At 42.2% G+C, this 25,060-nt stretch overlaps 1 protein-coding gene across 2 annotated transcripts in view; it reads right to left on the bottom strand.

The window, feature by feature from the left end:
* Positions 1-3,318: 3,318 nt before the first annotated feature.
* Positions 3,319-25,060, bottom strand: part of GOLGA5 (golgin A5) — a 31,559-nt gene continuing 9,817 nt past the window's right edge. For both annotated transcript variants that reach the window (XM_059182944.1, XM_059182945.1), the window contains 10 exons: positions 24,310-24,529; positions 23,502-23,625; positions 20,565-20,768; positions 16,743-16,913; positions 14,219-14,347; positions 11,686-11,784; positions 9,709-9,934; positions 6,719-6,824; positions 5,093-5,156; positions 3,319-3,797 (listed from right to left, as the gene is read on the bottom strand). In XM_059182944.1, the coding sequence (XP_059038927.1) occupies positions 3,717-3,797; positions 5,093-5,156; positions 6,719-6,824; positions 9,709-9,934; positions 11,686-11,784; positions 14,219-14,347; positions 16,743-16,913; positions 20,565-20,768; positions 23,502-23,625; positions 24,310-24,529 (1,424 nt within the window). In that variant the 3' untranslated portion in view covers positions 3,319-3,716. The remainder of the gene's footprint in view (positions 3,798-5,092; positions 5,157-6,718; positions 6,825-9,708; positions 9,935-11,685; positions 11,785-14,218; positions 14,348-16,742; positions 16,914-20,564; positions 20,769-23,501; positions 23,626-24,309; positions 24,530-25,060) is intronic.

Genomic DNA, 25,060 nt, shown 5'->3' with positions numbered 1-25,060 from the left:
TTTGTATTTTAGATACTTACGGCCTTTCTCTTTCTGGGGAGATTCTGGCAAGCAGCCCAGTCGGAGTCCTCAGCACTGTCAACGTACCTGGCCAGGTGGCTGCTCTTCTTTGGCCTGGTCTTAGGAACCAGACGTGCTGCACGAACGGACAGATGCTGAGCGACGGAATCAGAGCACAGAGGGACTGTGCCGCTTGGTACTCTGCCTGGTGCAGCCGGCGAAGTTCGGGGAGCAGCAGTGGAAGGCCCGTCGCGGGCCAGGCATTGGTCTGGGCACCGAGGATACAACAGTGGAAAAAGAAGGATGGTCCTCACCTCTGGGGATCAGAGATGTCCCAATATGTTGGGGTTTCTGAGGTCCCATGGCGTGCGACAGCGGTGGTGGTAGGCCGTGAGTCATGCCATGCTTGGACAAACACGGGACATGTTGGTCTTCAGCTGTCCTCTTGGATTTCATTTCATTTTTGTTTGCTCTTCACTTGAACAAACAGGAAGAGTTAACAGTGAATGTGGAGACCAAGAAGTTATGGCGGAACATGCAAGCGCATTGACGCGCTGCCCTGCAGCTACACAGGGAAACACAAGTCGCCGGCTGTGGGTTCGGCCTGTCTTCACGGCAACAACGAGAAATCGACACTATGCATCATTGGCATCTGGAGCCATTGTAGCCTGGGGTTTCTGAAGTACAGGTTTTTAAGTTTTAAAATTCAGAAAAGCAATTTAAAGGAATTGGTGGTTCAAGGTCGGAGGAGGTTACTAAGGAGAAAAGAAAAAGGATTTCACATTCCAAGTCCTCCCCTCGGGCTAGAGGTCGCTACCACGCTGCCCACCGCTCTGTCTTTCCTCACGGAGCCTGCTCCCATTCCAGACGCTTTGGCCTCCTGTCAGCTCCTGCCCAGGAAGCCGGCCGGGTTTTGCACGGCCTACCCCAGGGCTCAGGCCCCGTGCCAGGGTCATTTCTGCAGAGGACCCCCCCCCCCCCACTTCTCTCTTCCTTCACATTGATCTTCCCAGCATTTAATACCAAGCTCACGTTCTGCACGTTTCGTCTGCCCTCCCACTTAAACATTAAGCCCCACCAGCACAGAGACTTCCGCTCCCTGCTACTCCCAGTTCGTAGAAGGGACCAGCACGCAGGGCATTCACACATTGAATGACTTTGGAGCCTTATTAGAGCTTGAAATAAAACTTGACCACTCGCTTTTTTCTTTGAGGCATCTTCTAAGAATAAGGCTTTGAACTTGAGGTTCTAATGTTCCTTTAAAAGAGAAACTCTTATCTTGAGGTGTATGTTTGAGTCTTAGAAGCATGAACTTCTGTGTTCTTCTCACTCAGGAAAGGGTTCATAGGAACACTAGTTAAACATGTTCCGCATGACCACTAAGACTTTTTTTTTCTCAATCATTTCTTTCTTCTGACCAGTCTCAGCCGGAAGAGCTGCCTTAGGCTGTCAGTCCCTGACTATGCTCTTTAACAATTCTTTCCTTCTACTTCCATCCTACCAAGATGCCCATACGGCCTTTTCCAATACAGGGCCTTTTCCAATATGGCCTCTTGCCATAGAGAGTGAGCACCCAGTGAGGCATATCTGAGTAGTCGGGGTTTTTGCCCCCACAGGGGGAGTTGGATTCTTCAGGCTTCTCAAACTGAGGCTGGACAGCCCAGGCCCAGAGAGCCAATCCCTTCCTCCCCAAACAGACAGGCTGGTAAACATGTGTTTACAAACCCACGCTTTTCCTTCGATGGTTTTGTTCTGTAGCAACAGAAATGGTAGCCTCTGATATGCACAAAGTTTACATAAAGAGAAATAATCTTCTAATAGTAAAACAATCTTATTTTCCAATTGATAGCTATAAATAGAAAGCAGTACAGAGTTCTGAGATTATCTGTATACATACATATCTGTAACGTATATGTATTATACAGACTCTACGTATGTATAATGTCTTTAAATGAATACACTGGATAAAAAGGAAAACAACTGGCTCTCATGCAATCCTTTTAATTAGGTCAAGGTTTCGTGCTATCTGAGGATAAATGAAAGGGAACACTTTAAAAAAATTCCCCAGTTGTTAGTGGCTAAGAATATTGAAACTGAAACTCAATTAAAACTAAAAAAAAAAAAAAAAAAAAAAAAAATCTTGGAAACACTTTGTCAAACTATTTCCAAAGCCAAGAAAGTACAAAGACTGAAGGAAGATTTAGAGGCAGGAGGACGCATGGAGACGGGAAGTCTGGCAGGACACGACAGGGAAGCATGTGCTGTTTTCCATTTAAGTTATGTAACCTGATTTTAATCATTTTTCAGAAATTTTTCCAAATTAGAAGAGAGGAAAAACCACCTTTCGAAGAGAGCAGCAAGATTCACACTTGTCCTTTATCCCATGTGAGCTCAAAGCCGGCCTCCCAGCTCCACGCCGACAGCACCCCCACCCGCAGTCTCCACCCTGCATCTCTCATCTCCGCTTTCAGCTGATGCGGCGCTTCTGCCTTCTTCATTCACGCTAAGCTGAGAAAAAGCTCAAGCATGCATCAGATAACCTTCAAAACTTCATTTTCTCATGAAAAATAAGAAACATTTCCTAGGGTATCAAAACTTCGGGAGAATTAATAGCCAATTAAAATCATGGTACAGATGTCATTAACAGAAACCGGTCAGGTTTTCAGTTGGCACCAGCAGGCGTCTTCAACAACATTCCTGACAGGAAGAACTGCCCCCCATCCTGCCCCAGATCTACATGTATTAATCACACGTGAAGACAGACCACCAGGGACCAGAAGACTTAGGAATTCAGACATGTGGAGGGAAAGGAAAGCCAAGAGAGACAATGAACTTAAGGTAAAAGAAATGTCTCTTTTCAGAAACGCTGTAACATTTTTGCATTGGAGTGTTTTAAAAGTACAAAGGTTGATGAAACAGATTTCATTCCTAAAAGCTAAGAGCAGGGATTTCCTGAGCTAACCCAGGGCCCAGGCTCGAGAAAAGGGAGAGAGGAGGACAGTGACTGAGTGCGTGACAAGCAGAGGCGGCCGGCACGGTGGGGACAGGAGGGAGAGGTGCGCACGGCGGCGCGGGGGCAAAGCACCAGGAATCACCCACGGGGAGACGCTGCTGCTGCTTTCTGCTCTCCTCACGCCGGCTGGTTTGGGAAGGTCCTATTCAATGGGGATGAGAAACTATTATTTTAAAAAAGAAAAACGCACAGTAAATTTTATTTATGTGTTTATACAAAAACTTACACCAATCCAGTCTTTAGCATGTAAGAAGCAAATCCATATTTGCAAAGCTAAATATACGAAAATACAAAAGCAGACGGAATTATCAAAAAGAAAACATTTTATTTGTATCACTAAATACAATTAGTCTCCCTGATTATAACCCATAATGCGTGTCACCTAAAATAGGATGGTCCGTACGGAGGCGAACAAACCCAGCCGGTCTCTGTGTATATGATTATACAGTGAACCTCTGACTTCAGAAAAAGCAGAGCTGAGCTTATTAAATTACTGTCTGCCTGTTTTAGAAACTCTTACCATTTGAAGGAAATGAGAGGAAGATTTAGGTAGCAGAGCACTTGTATAATAACTTAACGAGTTAAAAGCCTGTAGTGATGAAATAACCTTGTGCACCTTTCTCAGCGGTTTTAGGCGACTGGTCCTTCTGCAGATCCCAAGTCCAAAAAAAGACAACCAATCACTGAGGTGACTGGGCTCAGTTCATTTGCCATGGGGTTGGTCATGGTGCATTTCTGGTGTGTAAGTCAACAGAACAATCATGACCCAGAGGTGAAGCAAAGCCTGAAGAAAGAGCAGACAATTTATAGATTAACCAATACATCAATCTTCACCAAAGGCTCGCTGTGTCTACCCTGAGGGCGGGAACCACGTCTTATCTTTGCAGTCCTGAGGCTAGCACTGGGTCTGCAACCTTGCAAGTGCCTGGCTACCTGTTTACTGAATAAGTAATGAAGAAATAAACATGCAAACAGACGGGTGAAGTGCAAGGGAGGGGAACGGTTTTGAAACCTACACAATCCTCGGTTGAGAATGATCAGAGTTGTTAGCGCTCTCATAACACACACGGGTACACATAAATAACCCATCAGGGGATTATAACTCGGAGTAGAGGCCAGGATTGAAACTGCTAGATGCACATGAAGTTGCTTGCAAAAGCTTTTTAGAACAGAGTCATGGTTGTATGGTTGGCGTTTTGCAAAAGGGGTGAGCCGTGATTTGGTGAAGAGGAGACGGGAAGACATTCCTGATGGGAATAATGTGTCAGGCTTCAGAGGCTGATTTAAGGTCTAACACAGGACCTACAGGGAGGACTTCCCCCAGCTCCCTCCTGGCAGCGCTGACAGCAGGACAGACACCTGGCGCAGGTGTTCCTTATCAGCCCCGACACCGGAATCCACCTGTGTGCTCCTATTCTAAATCCTTCTTGATGCTGTTCAATTTTTTTCTTTTTTTCTCTCCATCCCACAGTTTCTTAAAAACTTTTTATTCAAAGGAGTAATTCTTCCCTCTAGTGGATCACAGAGAAATTTCTACGTAAGCTTTTTCTTTTTCAGGAAGACTGCTTGTCTTAATTGAACTCAACTAGATGTCCTCACTCGGAACAGTTAGAGGGCTTTTTACGGTCAAAGGACACATGAAACAGTATTGCAAACCCTGGCGACCATTGTATTAGGGCTAAGAAACATGGAAGGATGAAAATCAACCTTGAGGTCCTTTCAGAATGCAAAGCTAAACACAGGAAAATAATCAAAGAAACTTTACATCAACATAAAAATGAAATCAACTGTTTTGCACCCCATTTTTGTCACTAGAGGGGCTCAGAAGTGGAGGTAACGAACTGCATTATAGGTCGTTTTACTGTAGGACAAGGCTTTGAGCAATTTATGTTTTAGACAAAGTGAACTGTAACTCTACTTGCATCCTTGAGAAAAAAAGTTTTCATGGCCAACAATGAGTTCTATTTTCTTTCAAAACTAATTGTTGGACTTTTACCCAAAATGATCAGCAACTAAAAAAAACTGCTAAAAATCAAGTGTAGCGTTATTTTTTCAAATAAGTTTTTCAAATATACTTACCATATATATAATTACAAACACTCGTGCTATGGGGTATCTTCGGAGAAAAATTCCCAGGCGGATGCTGTGCCAACGGGGGGAGGGAGAGGACACAGTTACACTCAAAGCACAAATTCCTGGGGCAACAGCTAATGATGCTTTTTAGGATTTCTTGGATAAATTATTAAGGTGACCACCGTAAAAGAAAAATCATTTTATGGTAGACTTAAGTGATTACTTGAAATAACCATACAGAATCATCACAGTAAACAAATACTTTCTCTATTCTTTGTGGCTTGATTTAAATACAGTCTAGTTTTCTTAAGTCTTTAGCTACAACTATAGGGGAAAACTCTCTAAATAATTCTTCTTTTAGAGACCAAAGAAGTTACATGGAAGAGACAAGGCGAGCATCAACACATGCACAGGAGAAAGAGTCCGGCCGGCGAACACCTGCACAGCTAACCCGAAGTTGGCCCACGGACACATGCTCCTTCCTTCCCTCCTTCCTCACTTCTTTCTTCCTTTCCTCTTTTCTCCTTTTTCTTTTTTTTTCCTTATTTATTTAAATTATTTTTATTAGCATATAATGCATTATTTGCCCCAGGGGTGCAGATCTGTGAATCATCAGGCTTACACATTGCACAGCACTCACCATAGCACATACCCTCCCCCAACACATGCTTCTAAAAGGCTTAGAACTACAGAAAGGCAACTAACCAATTAACTAAAGGAAATATGGGAAGAATATGAAGCCCAGATCTTACTACTCCCACCTCTTTGCAACATTTTTCCCTGTCAAGATGGATACACCTACAAGGCAAATACACCCTTCTTCTAGGCCTTTCTGCTTCTTTCACTGCCATCAGCATGGTGCCTCGTATCTAATTTGTCTAAAAATTATTACATATGTTGAATAAATAAAGAATTGAAATAAATGTGCTTAATAATCTGAATGTAACGACTATGGCATTGTTGGCCCCATGGCCTCGAGACCCTTAGCAAATCATTCTCTTGATTTTAAACACCACAGCTCTATTCTTACACAAAAATGTAAGAGATTGCTCTATTTTGCAATAAGTCATTATAATTGTGTTTAATTATAAACACCAAGAGGCCAAAGAGTTTAATGGATTATTTAAACATGACATTTATCAAGGCAAACATACACCGTTAAAACATTTTCTTTATAAGGTACATGTTTGCTAGTATAAAGAAGTTACAAATATACAAAAACATGTATACAGATGATATGTTGCTGATGTAATATATGTAAAGTATATGTTAACATGAATACTGTTCACTTAAACATAGTGGCATCTTTTATTCTCATCATATGATAAAGTAATGAAAAAAACATTTCAAAAGATGCATTTACATGACATGAACATTTTCTCAATGAACTTTAATATGAGTTTACTACAGAAAGAAGAGAAATGATCAGGGTTAATCATCTTCAGTAAAACACAGGCACTGGCCCACCACATGAAGCCATCTCATGAGATCAAAATACCGTGACAGGAAGCAGGGAAATACTGCTCTAAATTACCAGCTCTGCCTGAGGGGACTCACTGTGACTGAAGCCACCAGAAAAGGATACAAGAGCAGCTGACAATCCATCACTCAATCATTACTGCCCTTGCTTACCTAAACTGGTCAATTGAACTAGCAGCTTTTCGGACTTTTCCGTACATTCCTGCCAGATTTGTTTCTGTATCATTAAAAAGAACAGGAACATTTCGGAGCCGTGTGCCTGTTTAAGCAAGAAAATAGTGAATCAGTGTACAAATACCAAAAGCAATGTCCTAACAAAATTATAGTTGAATATATTACTGTATTAGAAATGAAAGAAATTCTCAAAGGCCAACTTTCTAAGCATTACACAAAGAAGGTGAAACCATAAAGACAGATAAATTTGGTCATATAAAATATTTAAATTTCTATATCCATAAAAATAAAAATGTAAAAACTAAAACAATTATTTCCTCATGAAATTAGTAAAAACTGAAGTTTACAAATACCAAATGTTGCCAGGAGTCAATATTAATGAGCACTTTCTTCCTACGCTAGCAAGAGTGAGGCCAGACACCCTTTCTACAATGCTGATGACTCCCAGATTGGTATCCTCAGCCTGGACCACCAACTCCAGACTCATCTACTCATCTGTTTTGTTTCCATCTGGATGTCGAACAGCATCTCAAGCTCAGCATGGCCAAAACCACGATTCTGACTTTCTGCCCTCCCTGCCAACCTACTCACCCTGCCATTTTCCCCATCTGAGTACATCACACCACTGTGCCATCATCTCAGGCCAAAACCCTGGACTCCCTTCTCTTGAACTCCACATCTCTTGAACTCCACATCCAACCTGCCCACGATAACCCCCTCAAGATCTCACTCTGGTTTGAACTGCCACCCTCCCTCACACAGATTAATGTGATGGTTCCTCTCTGGTCCCCCGCCTCCACTCAGCTCTCTGTAATCTACTCTGGACATAGCTGCCAGAGGCATCTTGCCAAAATGCAGTCAGTCACCCCTCTCAAGATTCTTCAAAGTTCTCTGAATTCCCCTTTGACTACTCTCCCCCCTCACTCAGTCTTCTCCAGCTGCACTGGCCTCCTTTCTGTTCCTACAACATGCCGGCACTGCTCCTACTTCTGGGCCTTTGCACCTGCTCTTCTCTTTGCCTGGAAACTCTTCCTGCAGACCTCCCTTGAGTCTACCATCACCTTACCTCCTTTGGGACTTCAATAAAGTGCTTTAATTTGCCTTCTTTGGTATGTGTAATTACTAGTGAGACTGAACACTTTTCTAACCAAAAATACCATAATTTTCTTCTAGTTTTTCCAGGTTTTAATACTTGATTCTTCACTCTAACAGGGATTAATTTTGTGTGCAAATGAAATGAAGATTTAACTTTAAACAAATTCCCCCCAGCTCACCAGCTAGTCCAGAACCACAATTCTGACAGATTATATTTAATTCTTATGTATTAATTAGGATCTTCTCCTGGGCTATTTTGTCACAGATTAGAATTTTTTTGTTTTTGTTTTTTAAAGTAAGCTCTAGGGGCCCCTGGGTGGCTCAGTCAGTTAAGTGTGTGACTCTTGATTTCAGCTCAGGTCATGATCTCATGGTTAGATCAAGCCGTGCATCGGGCTCCACGCTCAGCAGGGAGCCTGCTGGAAATTCCTTCTTTCCCTCCCTCCCTCTTTCTCTCTCCCTCTAATAAATAAGTAAATCTTAAAAATAAATTGATTTATATGAAAAAGTTAAAAACCAATAAAATAGATAATATAAACATATACAGCAAAAAAAATCTGGAAGGAGATATTCCAAAATGTTATCTGAGGGGAATGGATTATTTGGATGATTTTAATATCCTTTTTTTGGAGATTTCTTTTCATAGCAACCATGTTATTAAAAAACAAACATGTAAAACAAGTTCCATATACATTATGGAGTATTATGCCTCCATCAGAAAGGACGAATACCCAACTTTTGTAGCAACATGGACAGGACTGGAAGAGATTATGCTGAGTGAAATAAGTCAAGCAGAGACAGTCAATTATCATATGGTTTCACTTGTTTGTGGAGCATAACAAATAGCATGGAGGATAAGGGGTGTTAGAGAGGAGAAGGAAGTTGGGGGAAATTGGAGGGGGAGGTGAACCATGAGAGACTATGGACTCTGAAAAGCAATCTGAGGGTTTCGAAGAGGGGGTGGGTGGGAGGTTGGGGGAACCAGGTGGTGGGTATTATAGAGGGCAGATTGCATGGAGCACTGGGTGTGGTGCAAAAACAATGAATACTGTTACGCTGAAAAAAAAAAACTTAAAAAAACTTTTATTTACTTTTTAAAAGGATTTTATTTATCTGACACAGAGAGAGAGTGCACAAGTAGGGGGAATGGCAGAGGGAGAGGGAGAAGCAGGCTTCCTGCTAAGAAGGGAGCCCAATGTGGGGTTTGATCCCAGGACTCTGGATCATGACCTGAGCTAAAGGCAGATGCTTAGCTGACTGAGCCACCCAGGCGCCCCTTAAAAAAATTTTAGTTGAAAGCCTAAGAACTGAGAAATTTACTGAATGACTACTTTGTAGGCTTTATGAAGCTCTAAGATTAAAAACTAGATCTGCTGAAGCTCATACTGAAATCTTTAACATTCTTCTTGATTATTACTTTGGGAATCTACAGATTTCTCAATTGAAATTATAGAGCATGGATATACTTACAGGACTATTAACTTTAATATTCATAATTACAGACTGGAAGATTTTTACAGCAAATCTTCAAGTTTCCTGAAAACCCCTTACTGCCAAATTATCTACCTTGTCATCAATATCTTGTAGAATGTCCTATGTATTTCAACATGATCACCGTTCCTCAAGTCTCCCTTCTCCAAGTCTCATACTAAGGAGCGGCATATTCATAGCCCACTGTCCTGTTTGCTAAAGATCATGTCAAACAGTGCACGGCTCAGGCCTCACATCAGGAGAAAAGCAGTGCTTTGCTGGATGGACCTTCTTGTAAAAAAAAAAAAAAAAGGTCTTTCTGTAACTTCTCAAAGTCACGCCTCAATTAGCAAGGCTGGAAATAAAGGCAATGCAATGTTCTTTTGAAATTCCTTTTTTGTTACCTTCGCCATTGTCAACTCCAGACATATTAATAGAAGACCCACTGTTGCTACTTCCACTGGCGGAGTTCACCTGCTGCTCAAGGCGCTCCAGCTGGAAGACCAGAGAGTTCTTCTCTGTGCTAAGACTCTCCAGCATCGTCTGCTTCTGGATGAGAGTCTCTGTCAGCTGATGGAGTCGGTTTTCTAACTCAGACTGACTGCTGTTGCTCAAAGTTTTATTAGTAAGCTGAAAGGCAAAGTGTTCATAAAATTAGTACATAAAGTAAGTCTTACAACACAGAACCTACATTCCCACATGTAAAGTGTAGCATTATTCAATTTCTCAAAACTCACTATCTATGAAAGAGATTTTCAAATTGTATTAATGGGCTACAAAACCAATTTGGTGGGTCACAACCAGATTTTAAAATAGTAATGGCCAAGAATGGGACAGAGAGTACACAGCACATAGTATATGAGAGCATTGTTTTGTGAAACTTCTGTTTTAGTATTATACTTCTAAGTACATCTGAGTTATTGGGACACAAGGTATACTTTACTTCTCACTGTGGTGTCGTGATCAAAGACATCTGAAAGCATTGATCCAAAGGACAGTCTGAACTTCTTGGCCAGGATTCAAAACCCTCCATAACTCAGCAGTTGTGGTGCAGTGCAAAGACCGCAAACTGAGGTTTTAGGTTTTCACCTCTGCTCTGCAATTTTCTAGCTGTCTGACATTAGACAAATTGCTACATCTCTCTGTACATGATATTTAGGGATACTATATCATTCTAGCGAGTATCAGTGTAGTGGTACAGCCCACTACACTTTTAATGTGCACTCCCCTGATGACGGATGGTTTTGAGCACTTACTTATGTGCGTATTTGGTCACTCGTTTATGGGTTGTTGGTTTGTTTGTTTGGACAATATATGAAGATGCTGATCTCTTTTTAAAATTGTAAAAATCAACTTCCTGTTATGAGACAAAGAATTTCCTCTGTTCTACTTAGATCAAAAAAAAACTTTACGAGCTAACCCCCTAAGATTAATTCTTAATTAACAAAAACAGGACAGAATCTTAGGCTTAGGAAGCACTCAAAAAACATTTAATAAATACAGGAATGTTTAAGGATTAAACCAATTGGTGGTTTATGGTCCTTTCTTTTGACTTTCTGCTAACAAGTCATGTTACCACTTGTAAGCACTTCACAAAAGTAGGTGAGGGAAGTATGGAACACTGAAATCAGATGCTCCTCTTAGAAAAACTAGAATATTTTAAAATAGTTTAAATCATGGACTGTTACAAAGTCTGACAACTTAAAAACTGAAATTATTTGCCTTTTTAATGTTCAAACTACATCATCAGCTAACTAAAAAGAGAAGAATCAATCTTTATGTAAATTATTTAAATGATCAATGACCTCATTATTTATTAAGTCAATAAATATAAGGGATAAAAAACAAAATGAACATAAGGGAGAAAAGGAAACAGCAGAGTTACAGGATAAGTGGATGCATGATTTTGTCACAGTTAATGATAAGTGCTGGTAAATGTGGGCGGTGGGCACATGTTATTTCCTAAATTTTACATTTTCAGAGTTTAAAAGAAGTCTTGGTGACTTTACAAAAGACCTATCAGTTGTTAACAGGAAGGTATCACTGGATTTTTCGCAGGAAAGAGAAACAGTAATTATTAAACTGGCAGTCAGCACAACCACCACTGAAGTTACAAGATACGAAATTTGGGGGTAAGTCCCGTGTCCTCGGATGGCTGTGGCTACAAGACACTTCCAGATGAAGAAGTCACAGAATACAGCAAACACAGATTAAAATGGCTTTAGATGAAAATTCTGTATCAGACTGAAAAAAACACCTCATTGTTCCAACAGCAGAACGCTGCTGAAAATATGAAAAAAGAAGGTCTCTCTATATCCCTTGAAAAAAAAAATTAGTTTTGCGATGTTATCTTTTCCCAAGAAGTGAACACTCATTCATACCTGATTCCTAAGTTTTTGAATTTCTTCTTCTCGATCTTTAATCCTGCTTTGCAAGGTGTTCTTTGTTCGATACAGATCTTCTTCTATGTAGTGGAATTCCTACAAAGTGAGACATGAATACACAGAAGCGAAATCAGTGCTCCCGATGTCATCCCCAGTATCTGAAACATTCCTGACACACAGGAGGCACTCAGCCAACGTGTGCCACGTCTATGCAGAATGAACAAATGAGGGCCGTTGGAAGGGTCTGATGAACACGACTCCAGCAGGATGTATCAAGTCTTTCCATGGTCAGGTCTCCACTTTTCTTGGGTAGATATGTAGGGACAGCCCCGCTGGATCACATAAGTGTTATGTCTAACTTACAGGGAAAGAACTCACCCAACTGTTTTCTGAACTGGTTTCAAAATCCATGCGGCATTTTGCAGCCCCACGGCAATATGGGAGAGGCCCAGTTCTTCCACATCCTTCCCAACATTTGGTATTGTCAGTCTTGGTTAAGTGTAACTATTCACTAGGGACAACCTAGTATTGTGCTGTGGTTCCAGTGTGCATTTCTCTAACACTTAACGGTGCTGAGCAGCTCTTCATGTGCTTATTTCTATCACGCAGTGTTAGAACCTGTTTTGTTCTATCATGGATAAACAAGGAAAAAATAAAGACCTCTGATTCACTAACAACTACACAAATGCGCTGCTGGTTTGTACAATGGATATGATGAATCGGTGTCAGTTGGAATTTAAGAGCACAGTGCATGTCAGGGAAGAAAGAACAATTAGCTAAGAATCTTCAAAAGCATTATGCTTAACTGCAGACGAAGTAAGTAAAGGGAGCCGTATGAAGAAGTAGAGACAAGACAGGATCAAACTGCTAGACTCCTTGAGAACATCTAGTTCAACCTGCTCACTTCCCAGATGAAAGAAACTGAGATAAGTGAGAGCAGAGAAGATGAGGCAGTGATTAGGAAATGAGAACTGCAATTTATAGGAAGGTCTGCATGATTTCATTTAAAGCTCTAGGCTAGCACAAAATTTAAGGTTGAAATTACTTAAAATTAATAAAGAGCGCTAGAGGACTATCTAATCCCAAGATTAAGCACTTGCACCTAGAACATCTGATGATTAAATAAATAGCCTAGAGCTACATTCAGCTGCACTCGCTTCTGCTGGACTCTATCATTTTAAAAACAGGCCCCGGCAGTACATGTGGGAAGACCATCTGCCATAATAAAATGAAAATTATCTCACTAACCATCAAGAACATCAAATTTTTGCCTTTCAATATATAATAGCTCCTTGAATAAATTAAAATGCAATTTCTGAAAGGACAATTTTATAACTAAATTATCTAGGGCAGCCTATGATGTACTCTGCAGGTGGCTACTCGGTCATTTTTCTTACCACTCAGGAAACAGATACAAGTGGGACCTTTGTAATAAAAACAAACATTTCTCATAATAGAACCCGTTTCAGAAATGATAAATCCTAATAAAAAAGATCTAAAGAATATAAACACACAAAGCTGAAAATGTTGTTTAAGGGAGGCACTGATCATTTTAACAATAGTTTTCTGCAAAATGAAGAGAAAACAGATTTTATTGTGAGGGTAAAATAAGATCATGTATACTAAGTGTCTTACAGTGTGGTTATTCAGTAAGTTATAAATGTTACTAACATTAGATATAACATCTTGATCTGAAAATGTGGATGTAAGCATATTTAACTGTTTTAATAAGGAAACTATTATGTAAGTATACTAAGAAAAATAAGTTGGGGAGCAGACAACTGCTAACTGAACAAAGAAATGGAATTTTAAACATGATTTGTGAGAACAGTCTATACATATTTCTTCTCAATAGAAAGATCAAATTACCACACTAATGTTGTATTTATATTTCTATTAGATAATATTACTGTTGTTCTTAGAAAGTACAAATGTAGTAAAATGTGAAAATCAACAGATGTTTTTAAGTCTTCCATACATATACACTGTGACAAGGAGATATAATAAAACACAGACAAGGTAGCAGCAAGAAGTCTGGGACAGGCCTTCCGGGTTCTAGTCTATTCTCTGGTTTACTGTGTGAGATTAGGCAAGTCCCATAACCATTCTGTGGGTCTTTTTCTTCCCTGTGAATTAAACAGTGAGGGAGTGGGTGGTAACAAGACAGTAGAGGTCTAGAAGGTCCCCTTTACCATCGCCACTCCATACCCGTTCTGCAAGAACTTCAGTAAGTTGCTTCACCGGAGTCTCCTCAGAGAACCCCCAGCAAAGCATCTTCCTTGGTAACTGTCCAACTAAAATCCTTACCTGCAGGGCGCCTGGGTGGCTCAGTCGGTTAAGCATCTGATCATGGTCCCCGCGTCCTGAGATGGAACCCCACGCTGGGCTCCCTGCTCAGTGGGGAGTCTGCTTCTCCCTCGGCCCCTCTCCCCACTCACGCTCTCTCACTGGGGTGCATGCTCGCTCTCTCGCAAGTAAATAAATAAAACCTTTAAAAACAAACAAACAAACAGACAAACAGGATCGCTACCTGCTTCTGTCGCTCTAGTTCGGCCTCCAGCTCCTGTTTCGAGGCTTTCTGCCCAGCTATTTGGTCTTGCAGCTCCTGTAACTGTTCTCTTGCTGATTCTGCTTCGCTAACCTGCTGTGCCTCCACATCCTGAAACGACGAGCCGCACATGTGAGAGCAGTAATCAACTGTTCATTTCGACATCTTTCAAGTACTCCCGCTGTGCCATGAACTGGGCTCAGGAGGCACTAGAGGGATGGGGACAAGTGAGACATGGTCTCCGCCCGAAGGGGGTACACAGGCAGACACATCACTGTATGCCACAGCCCACAGTGAGAGCAACGGACGGACCCTAGAGCCGCCACAGCGCGGGAAGCCCAGGGCTGGATGAGGAGGTCAGCAGCCGCTGGACAGTACAGCTCTCACCAAAAGCTAACAATTTCCAAAGGAACAGAAACATAACATCCGTAAGATGCCCCTGGACTTGCAGGTTATAGTTTGTACACGTGGGCGTCCAGTAGCAATGGAACTTCTCTCTCATCTCGCCTGAGGTTAGCCTCTTTTTTCATTGTTTAGCTTTATTACCATTATCTGTTCTTTCATCTTTCTCTATTTCTTACTTCTTCACTTAGCGTCATTATTCTCTCTTCTTCAAACTCAAAAACCACCTTCTAGATTTCCTGTGGAATCTACTAGTGGCAAAGAACATGACTCTAGGTTTCTATAGTTACCCCCTGTACAGGTTAACCAAGCGTCTGTCCATACAGTGCTATAAGAGATTAAAATCAGCATCTTAATTTGCTTGTTATCTTTTGGCACAGTCTTTTTATATTCATCTATGCAAACTCTGGCACTTCAGGTACTGTTTGAAAGAACAGGGGATTAATGACACACCCAGATAAGAACACCAGCGTGCCTCGTGGATTTAGAGGAAAGCAGCAAGAAGTACAATTATTTCCCCCTCTCCTTGAGTTTTTGGGGTTAGTAGCAGGTACTCTAATCTTTGTCATCAAGTTGACTTAAACAGATGAACTCTGAGAGGCAGATAGTATGAGCAGTGGGTAGTAACACATATTCTGGAAAATACAAAACAAAACACGTGTTCTGGAATCAGACAGACTATGGTTCTAATCCTGTTACTTTACTAGTTATAGGAAGCGACTTTCCTTCTCTGTGACTGAATTTCTTCAAACTGTAAAATGAAAATATACCATCTCCCTTGGGGGATTACAGGAGGGAATCAATGGACAGCAGACGCTGAGAGGTTAGTGCAATGCCTGTCCAGAAAGTTCTTAGCTATTACAGGCAATAACAATTCTCCCATTTTGCTAGATATACCATAATCCTTACTGTAGATTTTATCAACTTCTTGAGAAATGCTCAATGTCCTCAACGACGCTGGGGTAAGGATATTAAATAAAACGAGTCATATTTATAATCTCACCCAAATACGAATATAATAAATAAGACAAGATACAAACAGGATTAGCATGTACTCAGTTTCTAGGTTCACAGGACTGAAGTCTTTGGAATTCAAAATTAATTAAGGGAAAAAAAAATCCAGCCATACAGACTATAAGGATAAGCCTTGATCAGCTCTTGTACTCTGCCAATAAGAAGTCCAGAAGGGACACTAGCTGCTATTTGTTGAGGGCCTGATGCGTGTCAGGAACAATGCTTGGCCCTCTGACACGTACCTTTATCCACAGGAGAACCTGTGTTTATCTCCACTTTATGGATGAGAAAACTAAGGCTCGTCTCGTGCACGTAACAGATCTACTAAGTGCCAAAGACGGGACACCTCTATCCAAATCTGGTATTCAAGCCCACACTCTAGGTAAGAAACCCTGGCCTTACAACGTCCACACTTTCCTCTTGTAGGTCCCGCCCATCTTATGAACCAATAATTTGTTGAGTTAATGCGTGGATGAATATTCTTCGCAAAATGTTTTTCTTTTGAAGAAGGCTTATCAGCCTACACCTTGTCCTCCCTCCTCAGAGGCTCCTCCTATAATATTTATGTCAGAGGCTCCATGTTTAATCTAAACAAAAGGTCCAACTTACTTTTGGATTAAAAACAGCAATTATCCATAAACTACAAATCATAAAATTTCTCGTGAAACTATAATTAAGGGACTGTCCCTGTGTCCATTCCAGTATCAGAAAATGTCCCAGTTTTATAGACAAGCCCAGATCTCAATTGTTTTTTAACCACTAGATTGTCAGATCGATAAATCTGAAGACTCTGTCTGGATCCTTGTTGTAACCCCGAGCCCACAAGATGCCTGGCATACGGTGCACATAAGGTTAGAATCTAACGATCTCATCTCGTTACCTCTGTGTGTTATTCCCAGACCTCACTGTCCCTCGATGGACAGGAAACCGATCGCCTTAGATGCATTACTACGCGGCGACCACTATTCCCACACCAGTTCCACACACCCTCTCACTAACACACTTCTCCCAAAACACAGACCACCGCCGCTCACCTGCAGATCGCTGGGGTCAGCGGCTGTCCGTGCCGCGGAGCCGTACTCGATCTTACCTGCAATTCGGCTCTCAGCTGATGTATCTGGCCCATCAGCTTCTGTATTTCCTCCTTCTGCATCTCCTTTTCGTGCCGAAGTTCTTCCAGCTCCATGCTGTTAGCAGTACTGCTGTCGAGGCCTTCAAATCCAGATCCTTCCTTTAAGCTGTTAATCAATTTTTCTTTAGACTATTATAAAAAAAGAAGTATCTTTAAGCAAAACAGACATTAGCTTGTATACGGAATACCACCAATATTACACCAACTAAGCCAGTACGGAAATAGTCCAATTACCTTCTCCATCAAAGAAAGCCCACATTGAGATAAGAACTCAGCAGGGCCTTCCTGTACACTGTCCTTGGCCAGGACCATGCTACTGTTGAAAACTTGTCATTAACAAGATTTCCCTCGTACTTTCTTCTCATCCCTTCTTGTGCTTTTTATCTCCATCACATGCTACTCAGCAAATATTTACAGAGCACCTACAATGGGTCTGGCACTCTGCTCAGAGTCCCATGCAATGCAGAGGTATCTCATTTGGGATGGTACCCTCTGCCTTACAAACTAAAAGGAAGTTACAAGTGTCCAGTAGAAGGCAATAAAAAGTTGAGAGGTGTATCTGTTAAGAGTACTTGCAGGGTTCCAAGGAGAAACCACTTACTGGGGAAGAGAAGGCTTTACTTGAAAACAGCAGTTACGCTGATCCTGAAAAATGGCTAGGATTTTATTTTTTTATTACCTTTTTTAAAAAAGATTTTATTTATTTATTTGACAGAGAGAGATCACAAATAGGCACAGAGGCAGGTACAGAGAGAGGGGGAAGCAGGCTCCCCGCCGAGCAGAGAGCCCGGTGCGGGGCTCGATGCCAGGACCCTGGAATCATGACCCGAGCTGAAGGCAGAGGCCTTAACCCACTGAGCCACCCAGGCACCCCAATGGCTAGGATTTTAACAGGTGTGGAGAGAACAGGACAAAGCATAATAATGCAAAAGCATTAGGGCGTACAAGAAAGTATTGTTGAGATGCGCTCGGATAGAACGTTAGGGTCAACCTGGGGGGCTCCAGATGCCAGGCTGAAATGTTTGCCTTTTATCTGGTGGGCTAAAACAAACAACTAAAAAGTAGACAGGGAAGTGACATGACCAGAGATCATTTTAGGAGGGTTACTTTGGCAGTGGTATTAAGCAGGGGTTCACAAACTATGGCTGATGGGCTAGATCTGGCCTGTGGCCTGTGTACAGCCCACCAGCTAAGCATGATTTTTACATGTTTAGAGGAGGATTAAAAAAAAAAAAAAAGACAAAGAGTATACAATGAAGACCACATAGAACCTGCAAAGCCTATAACATATACTATTTGGCCCTTTACAGAAAAAGTTTGCTGAGCACTGGTAGAAAGGATGAGTTAGAAGAAAAGATTCGATGTGGAGGACCAGTTTAAGAAGCGCTGTAATTACAATTCTAGGCCAGCAGGAAGGGCCATCAGCTCTTCCGCCTTCAACATGACGACCTGAGGCGCTCTCCTCCATCAAAAATAGTTTTTCTTTTCATGTGGTATAATTGTGGGTGACTTCTTCAAAATTCTCTGTATTTTTCATATTTTCTATAACACACATAATTTTCTCTCTCTGCCCCCTAATATAGTAAAGGCCCAGACCCCTGTGATGAGCTTCAGGCCTTTACTTCTGATTGCCTTCCTGAAACTTCCACCTCGGTGTTACATCCTGCAAAGTGCACAGTCCTGCAAACTCATTGTCACTTGTCCTAACGCTCATCGGCACGAGCCTGTTCATCTTCCTGGTCTCTGCTGCACCACGTGGGGCGTATCGCTCCTGTGCTTGGGAACTGAGTCCTCCTAAGGTCTCCTTTCCCTTCCTCCACTTGCAGTTCCCCTTCCTCCAGGTGAATCCCGAAGTCGCACACACCCCTCCTCCGACCTATCCCATCTGCCACCCTCACGACCACAAACTAGACCCTGTCCTTGTCACTTCTCACCATTAATTCCGATAGGCTCCTCTGTACCATGCCCCTCTCACCACTCCATCCCCACCCGACAATGTCCATAGAGACTTACCAGCACCTCCCGAGGGCCCCGCCCAGTGCCAACTCTCCCCCTGCTCAGTCTCTCTCCTCTCCCCTCTACCGCTGCCTAGGAGATAAAAATCTCCTCTGCACAGGATGTGAGGCCCTCCATGGTCTGGCTTCTGCCCCTCACTGCGTTTTCTACCACCACCGCCCCCCTCCCCCCGGCCCCCACTTGATCCCTAAGCCTGCACGCTCCAGCAGAGGAGCCAGCTGGCGTCCAGTAAAGAAGTCATGCTCCCTCAGACACCCCTTGCTCTGGGACAGCCGTTCTGTCTGAAGTCTCTTCCCTACCACGAGCCTTCTCACCCATGCTTCAAGTTCCTTTTGACACCGCGTCATCCGGTCATCTCTGACGTCCCCTCGCAGATTTTAAGGGCTTACTGCATCAAGAACTTTGTCACATCGAGTACCTCAGTGTCCCTCTGCTAACTGAACGCTCCTTACAGAAAGAAAACACACCCCCAGCATCTATCATAATGCCTCGTGGATAGTTAGGTGCTCGATGATAAATCAGAGTGACACGGCAGAAGCAATCGGAAAGAACAGTCTGGAGGAATGGACGTGCTGGCTCATGGATGTGGAATCGAAACGGTATCACGGCTCGAGCTCTACTGCCTGGGAAGAAGGAGTCATATTTACGGAAACTGGAGAATGAACGAGAAGCTGGGGGGAGAGGGGCGCATCCCACACAGAGAAGCCTGGTAGGCATTCAGAAACCAGGGTCAGGAAGTGAGGCTGGGAGACACACTTAAGTGACATCGAGGTGACAGACAGAAACAGAGTGAGTACAGGATAACATCACCTAAGAAGCAGTGAGGGGGGTGGGGCCTGATTTTGAAAGGACTCTTTGGTCTCTGGAGACTCGGGAGCAGGGAGAGAAGGCAGCTCGAGTGGGACCAGAGGCAGGAGTTTAAGAAGGCAGGACTAACGGTGTCCAGTGCTCTATCCCAATCAAAGTGGATGGAAATTAAGAAAAGAAAGAAAATATGTATTCAGGTCATTGAAGATATCTGGGAAGACAGTTTCAGAAATGTATCAGGGACAGAAATTACACGAAGGAGTTAGAGTTAACAGCTCTAAAATAAAGACGGCATATTTACAGAAATTCTAGTAAATCTGATACTGAAGAAAACAACAGGGAAATGGATCCAAGCAGTCAAAAAAGACAAAGGGTTGTTTTCTCCTTAAGCAGGAGTTCCAGGACCTAGTCTTTGATCTTCTACCAAGCAACCGTATGCTCTTGAGTAAGCTGAGCCAGAAAATGGTGGCAGAAAAGAAGAAACGGAGACAGGACAGACTTAGGAGGAGAGCTTCCATACAGCAGAATAGGAACCAGCGCACAGGCTAGAAAACCCTCCTAGAGAAAGATGAATGGATACCTTCCCCTCAGGAGGCAAAGGACGGAGAAGCCAAGGACTACAGGAGGTGACACGGGGGAAGCTGCGTGAGGCCAAGACCACTAGCTCTGAAAAACTCAATGGGGGATCCGCCAGGAAGAGTAAAATGGCTGCCTAATGACAAACATCGATATTGCCATGTTTAAGGTGACAGGTGAAGACCTGCGCCAGGCCGTGGCAGAATGAATTGTCAATAAAAAGAAAGAAAGGCAGTAGGAACAAGGGCCATTTTGGTGCAGGAAGTCAGCTGAAGTGAGCCAACCCGGGCAAACACGAATGAATCCTCTCACAGATCTAGATGGAGTCCGAAAGCGTCACCAACTTGGCAGATCTTAACATCCAAGACATTTCCTGCCTACCTGGAGGATTCTAGTAGCTTTTTGCTTGTAGTCAGTCAGCTCCTGCTTGGAGGACTCCAAGCCGGCCTTGCACACTTTGACTTGCTGCTGCAGCTCCTCAACCCTCTTCTTCTCCTCCGCGCATTTTCTTTCTGCCAGAGTGACTGCTTCGGCCAAATTCTGACGTTCCACTTCCATCTTATTTAGGCGCGCTGCAAACTCACTCTGTGACAAATTTTTATATCATCTTTAGATCATGTCCTCTGAAATATATCTTACCAACCATCCAATCAGATGTCTTATAGGATTTTTTTTTTCTTTTTTTTTTTAGTTCAGCCCAACAACATAACAGGGAGGTTAAAAAATAAAACAAAACACCTCATTTTTTAGGAACTGAAGACTAGGGACTCGAAGGCTGTTGGCTCCCAAACACGGCAATGCATCAGAATCGATTAGAAATTTATTTTTTTCTTTTTTTAAAAGATTTTATTTATTTATTTTGAGTGACAGCACAGAGGGAGATGGAGAAGGAAAAGCAGACTCCCTGCTGAGCAGGGAGCCTAATGTAGGGCTTGATCCCAGGACCCTGGGAGCATGACCTGAGCCAAAGGCAGACAATTCACTGACTGAGCCAGGTAGATGCCCCAATTAAGGAGTTTTAAACAAATAACCACCACCCAAAGCCTTCCCTAGGCTTACTGACTTGGAATTTCCAAGATGATGCTTAGAAATGGAAATCTGTTTAAGATATTTCCAAGGTGAATCTGGTGAGCCTGATACAAGCTGATCAATCAATAAAATAGAAAGTCTATCAGAAAGCAAATGAAGGGGCACCTGGATGGCTCAGTCAGTTAAGCATCTGATTCGTGGTTTCAGCTCAGGTCACAATCTCAGGGTCAAGAGTTCAAGCCCCATATCAGGCACTGCGCTCAGCTCGCAGTCTGCTTAAGTCTCTCACGCTCAAATAAATAGAATAAATCTTAAAAAAAAAAAAACAAACCGAAGAGTTAAGTAAACAGCTACATCTTTTTAAATAGCATGTTAACATTTTCCTTCTATTTCAAATTTTCTAATTAACTATTAAATATAATTATTTTAGCTTAAGAAACTTCCAAAGCACATTCTAGAAAAACACATGCCTATCACTTACTAGCCTATCTAGTTCTGAGATTTTATTTTACTTTTGTTCTCCAAAGTTCTCATCACCAGAACACTCAGGTGAGGCAGAAGTCTGAAAGCATTTACAGTTCACACAACATTAGCTAAAGCCACAAACCTTTGATCCAATATTAACTCCTGTTTTAAATAAATACAGCAAGAGGACTACGCTAATCTCTACTAAACACGTGAAATGTGCTTAATGCAACTAAGAATGGAATTTTTGTTTATTAACTTTAATTTTTGTTAATTCACTTTAATTAAACATAAAAAAACTTAGTTCAATTAATAATACGTTCATTGGGATATAATTCACACCCCATAGAATTCACCCTTCTACAGTGTACAGTTCAGTGGTTTGCTTGTATTCAGAGTTAATTGTACACCCATTACCACTACCTAATATCAGTACATTTTCACCCCAAAGGGAGATCCTCTAACCACTTCTCCGTTCCTTCTAGCCCCTGGCAATGATGAATCTATTTTCTCTGTAGATCTATTACGGACACTTCATATAAGTGAAATCATCTAATACGTGGCCTTCGGTGTCTGCCTTCTTTCACTTAACGTCTTACAGGTTCGTCCATGTTGTAGCATGAATCAGGACTTCTTTCCTTTTTATGGCTGAATGGTATCTCCTTGTATGCATATAGTACACTTTGTTTACCCATTCAGCAACTGAAGGATATGTGTAATATTTCCAGTCTGGGGCTATTGTGAATAATGCTGCTGTGAATATCTGTGTACAATTTTCTGTGTGGACAGATATTTTCAATTCTCTTGGGTACACACTTAGAACAGAACTGCTACACCATATGGTGTACTCTATGCCTAAATTCTGAGGCACTGTTAGTGGAAAACACTTCTGTTTAGAACAATTGGGCATGGGAATTACTTTTTTACCTATCAAATTTATGAAATCTAAATATAGACCAAGTATTATGTAAGAAAATTTATGACTGGGCGCCTGGGTGGCTCAGTTGTTAAGTGGCTGCCTTCGGCACAGGTCATGATCCCAGAGTTGAGGCTCATATTGGGCTCCCTGCTTGACAGGAAGCCTGCTTCTCCCTCTCCTCCTGCTCCCCCTGTGTTCCCTCTCATCGCTGCTTTGCCTACTTGTGATCTCTGTCTCTGTCAAATAAATAAATAAAATCTTGAAAAAAAAAAAAAAGAGGGCCCAAATCAGCTTTTTTTTTTTTTTAAAGATTTTATTTCTTTATCTGACAGCAAGAGAGCGATCACAAATAGTCAGAGAGGCAGACAGAGAGAGAGGAGGAAGCAGGCTCCCTGCTGGGCAGAGAGCCCGATGAGGGGCTCCATCCCAGGACCCTGAGATCATGACCTGAGCCAAAGGCAGAGGCTTAACCCACTGAGCCACCCAGGTGCCCCCCAAATCAGCTTCTCATCAAATAATGGTAATGTTGGCTGCACAACAAAATGAAGTGAAAAAAATCTATCTCTACTGAATATAAACTATTTTAAGTGTATTCCTTTCTTAAAGGGGTGCTGAGGGGCTGCTCTAGGACCACTGCCCAACCTGTGCACCACCCCGTCAAAAACTGTCTCAGAAGAAAAGTGCCCACGCTTCCTGTCAATGCCTTGTTGATGGATCATAGAGGATGTTGAAATTTATTTTCACTGTAATCTAATACATAAGGTTAAGTAAATTTAGCAAATTACTAGGCTAACTTTTCAAATACTTAGTTGTTGTCACAGAAACAGATTTTTCTGAGAACGCGCCGCAGGATTTTATCACAGCCTGTGTCCTAAGACAGCAGAAAGGCATCGCTCCTTTCTAACCTGCATCTGTTTGCAGCTCTCCTGCTCTCTCTTCCGGGCAGCGTCCGCCTCGTGCAGTCTCTCCTGAAGGGTCTGCAGGGCTTGGTTCTGCAGGCTGCTGCCTTCGCTGTGATCCTGCATTATTCTACAAGAAAAGGCATCACTTGAAAGGATTTATTGCCACCGTGCCCAAGTGAGAAGATGCAATAACTTTCAAGGCATCAGCTTGATGGCACAAACGAGATGATTTGACTGGGGCGACGAGGTGGCGTGGTGGGCTGGGCATCTGACTCCTGGTTTCGGCTCAGGTCACGATCTCAGGGTCATGATACTGAGCCTCGTGTTGGGCTCCATGTTCAGCATGGAGTCTGCTTGAGATTCTCTCTCCCCATCTCCCTCTGCTGCCCCTTCCCCCACCCCTCTCTCCCTAAAATTAAAAAAAAAAAAAAAATTAAAAAAAAAGATGATTTGACTAAAATATTCTTAAAGAAATCTTTTTGCCTTTTAATGGAATGTAACCTATATTTTTAGGCATCCAAATAGAAGTACAGACCACATATCATTATATGCCAAAAAAAGTTAAGGACACTATATTCTTCAAATATTTTTAAATTCAGAATTTGCTAACAATGCATCTCAATTGCAAGTAATAAAGTAATAAATCAACTTGTAATCACGCACATTTACAACATTACCAAAAGCTAAATTATCCCTCCCTAAATTTCGAAAGCTAAGTTTTCATAAAACAATCTACACTACAGTGTTCATCATTACTTGCATGGGGAAAAATCTTTCTATTCCCTTTGTCACTATCACCAGGATGAGCTACCGTGATTTCTCCATCTGTAAGGCTTCCAGGGCTTCGGAGCGCGTGGCCAGGAGCTGGTCGGCCTCCTGCAGCCTCACTTTCAGCACGGCCAGCTGCGAGTCCTTGGCAGCCACGGCTTCAGTCAGGTCATCGACCTGGGCGCGGAGCTCTCGGGTTATTCGATCACTCTTTGAATGGTCATCATTCCACTTCTCAACTCTTGCTCTTGCTTTGGTTAATTCTTTAAAAAAAAAAAAAATAGTAATAATAATGAAAGAGATTTCTCTCTTCAAGCAGACACACTTTTCTCAGAGCACACAGATTCTCCTCTGTGTCCCTGTAGTGCTTACTACCAAAATCAAGAGCTTACAAGTGTCTTCAAATTATTTGCTTCAAATGGGATACCCACTTCTCAAGGCCAATGTTCCCACCTGTATCACAGTTAATAGGTTGGAAAGGGCACAACAGTAGCTGCTTTTCTACAAAACCAATCTTTCTGAGACATATCCTAAAGCATTTGGGAATCCAAACCAGTATACGGCAGCATTCAGAAGAGCAGCCCAGTCGGTGAATTTGCTGAGTTCTGCTAGTGACAGGAAGAATGCAAATACAAATCAAGGGCACAGTAAGACCAAAACAAACAAAATCAAAACCTGAAGATAAAAGACAGGAGAGAATGTTTTTCTCTTGATTACTGTAGCAAAAAGACGGTATTTTAAAAAAAATATCTAGGACACTGGTGCCAGAAGAGCAATGTGGTGCAGATTTCCAC

This window comes from Mustela lutreola, chromosome 7 (assembly GCF_030435805.1).
Source record: "Mustela lutreola isolate mMusLut2 chromosome 7, mMusLut2.pri, whole genome shotgun sequence".
Taxonomy (NCBI): Eukaryota; Metazoa; Chordata; class Mammalia; order Carnivora; family Mustelidae; genus Mustela; species Mustela lutreola.
Note: the sequence above shows the minus strand (reverse complement) of the source record. Positions and strands in the feature narration are given on the sequence as shown.